Here is a 3,499-nt window from a genome sequence, read left to right on the forward strand (position 1 = left end):
CAGGGAGGCACAGTTCTCCTTCGGATTGTCTGTACGTATTTTTGTGGAATAATACTTTCAAGAAGATATCCCGGTTTGGAATTAGGAGGGCTTTTTTATGTTTCTTTTTGCAAGAAAGTTTGCAGCCATGGCGTGCATTTGGTGACTGTAATGTGACTGTTTCTTCGATAGGGTTCGATATTATTTGATATCTGTGTTTGTTGTTTTCGTTGTTAGCAATTCAAAACAATTTAAAGTTAGCTTGCGTAACGACTAACGCACTAATAATGACATCCAAAGAAGTCGCCAAATGTGATGCGGTCGAGAATAGGAGGCGAAGTCCGTTGGACCATCTTCCTCCACCTGCAAACTCGAATAAGCCACTGACACCGTTCAGTATCCAAGACATTCTAAACAAACCCTCCGTGAAACGAAGTTACACCATTTGTGGGACAGCACACCTGATTTCATCCGCTGAGAAGCACCGTTCGTCCAGCATCTCTGCTCTGTCCAACCGGGCACTGCTCACACAAACCTCACCACTCTGCGCCCTGGAAGAACTAGCTAGTAAAACCTTCAAGGGGCTCGAAGTTAGCGTGCTACAAGCAGCTGAAGGTAAATATGATGGTATTTATGGCCTATTATAATCATTATATCGATATTACTTTCATAACAGTGCAATGCACAATTTAAAGGGAATTTATTATTTTTCATTTGATCTGTGAAAATATAAATAAGTAATATTGTATCTAAAAATAGACATTGAACATTAGGCTTTAAACAAGATTGTTTGCCAGAAAATGTTACATTGCATCTCTTCTGTGCGTAATTTGGAAGGATGAAAAAGAGGCTATTCATGAATTTACCAGCTGGAATTGTGCAATTGTTCTCTTTATGATGAATGCATAACATTACGTCTACGTTTATATTTGGTATATAGGCTAATATAACTTATTAAAAAAATTATCATTGATTTGGGGTCAAATGTCTCAAAATATGTTTAAAATGTTTAAATGCAGAGTTCAACGCCCTGCAGAGCCAATGCCATAGCAGCATGAGAATGACACCAACATATCACTGACTTAATAACATTTTATCTTTGTTTGTGCAGGGAGAGACGGAATGACACTCTTTGGCCAAAGAAACACCCCGAAGAAGCGAAGGAAGTCCAGGACTGCCTTCACCAACCACCAAATCTACGAATTAGAGAAAAGATTCCTGTATCAGAAATATTTGTCTCCCGCTGACCGAGACCAAATCGCTCAACAATTGGGTCTAACGAACGCCCAAGTCATCACGTGGTTCCAGAACAGGAGAGCCAAACTAAAGCGAGATCTGGAAGAGATGAAGGCCGACGTGGAGTCGGCCAAAACTATAGGTGACGGTGTTGTACCTCTGGAGAAACTCGCCAAGCTCGCTGACCTCGAGAAATGCGCCAACGGAACGCTCGGACATCACCCGCGAGCCGATTCTCCCGCGCAGAGTGGCGGACAAGAGTACGAGCTCGCTCGCAAGCTCCGGATGTCCCCCCTGTCGCCATTTTCAGACCACACAACAAGTAAAGAATGCTCAGAGGACGACGAAGACCTAGAAATTGATGTGGATGACTGATTGCGCAGTGGGATAATGAAATACAAAAATTACGACAACAAGCAGTAACAATCCTTACTACGATTGTAACTTTTCCCTGCTGATATTCGTACATCATCTCAGAACATTTACTAGTCTGTTGTGACTTTTGTATCGGCACACAGATATTCACAGTAAGCATGAACAGTACAACAAATAGCCTATGCAGTGCTATAACCATTTGTATTCATCAGCAGTCGGACAGTTTCCTCTTGTCTTCAAATGTCAATGAAAGCAATATAGGTTTCATAATCAGAACTAAAGATAATGCTATTATTTTGAAACATTTAATTGTCTATCAGACACACACACCTCTTTGAGGTATTTCTCTCTCACACACACACACACACACACACACACCTATTTTAGTTATCTCTTTCACACACACACACACACACACACACACACACACACACACACACACACACACACACACACACACACACACACACACACACACACACACACACACATTGATCCTTGTTCATATTTATGTAACACCGTGTCATATGCTTTAAGTATGTCAGTTTTATGAAATATTTTCGATAGGTTTTGCATGTTGAAATGCATGTTTTGTTTTGTTGATCATATCTATTTATTTTTCCTTTTAAATTATATCGCTTGTTTATTTTTTGAGACATACCTTATCATACATATAGGTCTACTCGAGTTCAGACCGTTTGTACACAGCGTTTACATAATTAGCTAGTCATATTTACACCAACCATAATCATTATGCTGCGTTGCATGATACGAAAGGCAAATTCAAAGGATCAAAAACCAAGTTATGCGTTTTATAGAGAAATGGTCAAACAAAGGTTATAAAAATACAAAATACTGCGGTGATATTTCGACATGGAGCTACAGTTACTGGACCGTAGGAATATATTCATTTGTTTGGATACAATAGAGTACTCTATGGTTGAATAGATTTGTTATGTTTTGTACACCTGTAAGTGCCTTTCTAAAATCAGGACAGTATTTGAAAACCAATGCACATTCTGTAATGTATATACTATGGAAATAAAATGGCTTTTCTCAACACGCTGTTTGTGTCATTATTATACTGATAGATTATAATTTCGATATTTAGTCCTAGTAAAAATGGTGACTATATGTAGAATCAAGGGGGGGGACTGAAATCCTTTATGAAGCTAATTCAATGCAGGCCTACATTATGGACGTTTAGAGTAGCCTATTTAGCAACCATGATCCCTTATAATACTTCAATATTTTTTGTTCCATTGTATCCCATTTGTGAGGATACTCGAAACATTTTGTGGCTCAGCCATCTCACTCTCTTTCAAACTGCTAAATGCGTGTCTTGGCTTCTTGACCCGGCAACGTGTTTCCCCATTCGGGACGAAATTTATGTGAGAATCGCAAATCTGGTGCTGGGGGAGAAAAGAGGGTCTAGGATGCCACAAAAACACAAAGTTTTGGGCCAGTTTTCCTGAGCCTTTATGGGTGTTTTTTTGTTCTGCGGGGCTGCGGGACGAGGCCATAATTTTGAGCGTAAAGCATGAAAACTGGGGACAAATGAGATGCCTTCCCCGATGTGACAAGTCACAATAGAGCCCGCCCGGTCTCCCGCAGGCAGCAATGCTGAGACAAGTGTGTCCCACCGTACAAAAAGGACTCAAACGTTTGGAGGCCATATGGTTTTTGAATTTTCCTCACAATTTCAGACAATTTGATGGATTGACTTAACCCTCCTTTTAAACTGTTTAACTCCCCGCGAACAAAGGCCGTAATGCATACACAGGCCCTTCTCTTCACGAGGGCATCTGCGACCATTAATGTCTAGCCTCTTTTCTTTGCCTTTTTAGCCTGGCATTTGGAACAAGTCAATGAATTACAATGAAAATGGCTCTTTTTTTTGTCCAGCCAC

General features: G+C 40.3%; 1 protein-coding gene across 1 annotated transcript; it reads left to right on the top strand.

Moving 5' to 3' along the window:
* The first annotated feature begins 266 nt into the window (after positions 1-266).
* On the top strand, positions 267-1,590 carry LOC120032504 (transcription factor LBX1-like). Its single transcript, XM_038978615.1, has 2 exons — positions 267-594; positions 1,091-1,590. Exons 1-2 carry the CDS (start codon positions 267-269, stop codon positions 1,588-1,590), a joined length of 828 nt encoding a protein of 275 aa, XP_038834543.1.
* Positions 1,591-3,499: the final 1,909 nt, after the last annotated feature.

Source organism: Salvelinus namaycush, chromosome 39 (assembly GCF_016432855.1).
Source record: "Salvelinus namaycush isolate Seneca chromosome 39, SaNama_1.0, whole genome shotgun sequence".
NCBI classification, from domain to species: Eukaryota; Metazoa; Chordata; class Actinopteri; order Salmoniformes; family Salmonidae; genus Salvelinus; species Salvelinus namaycush.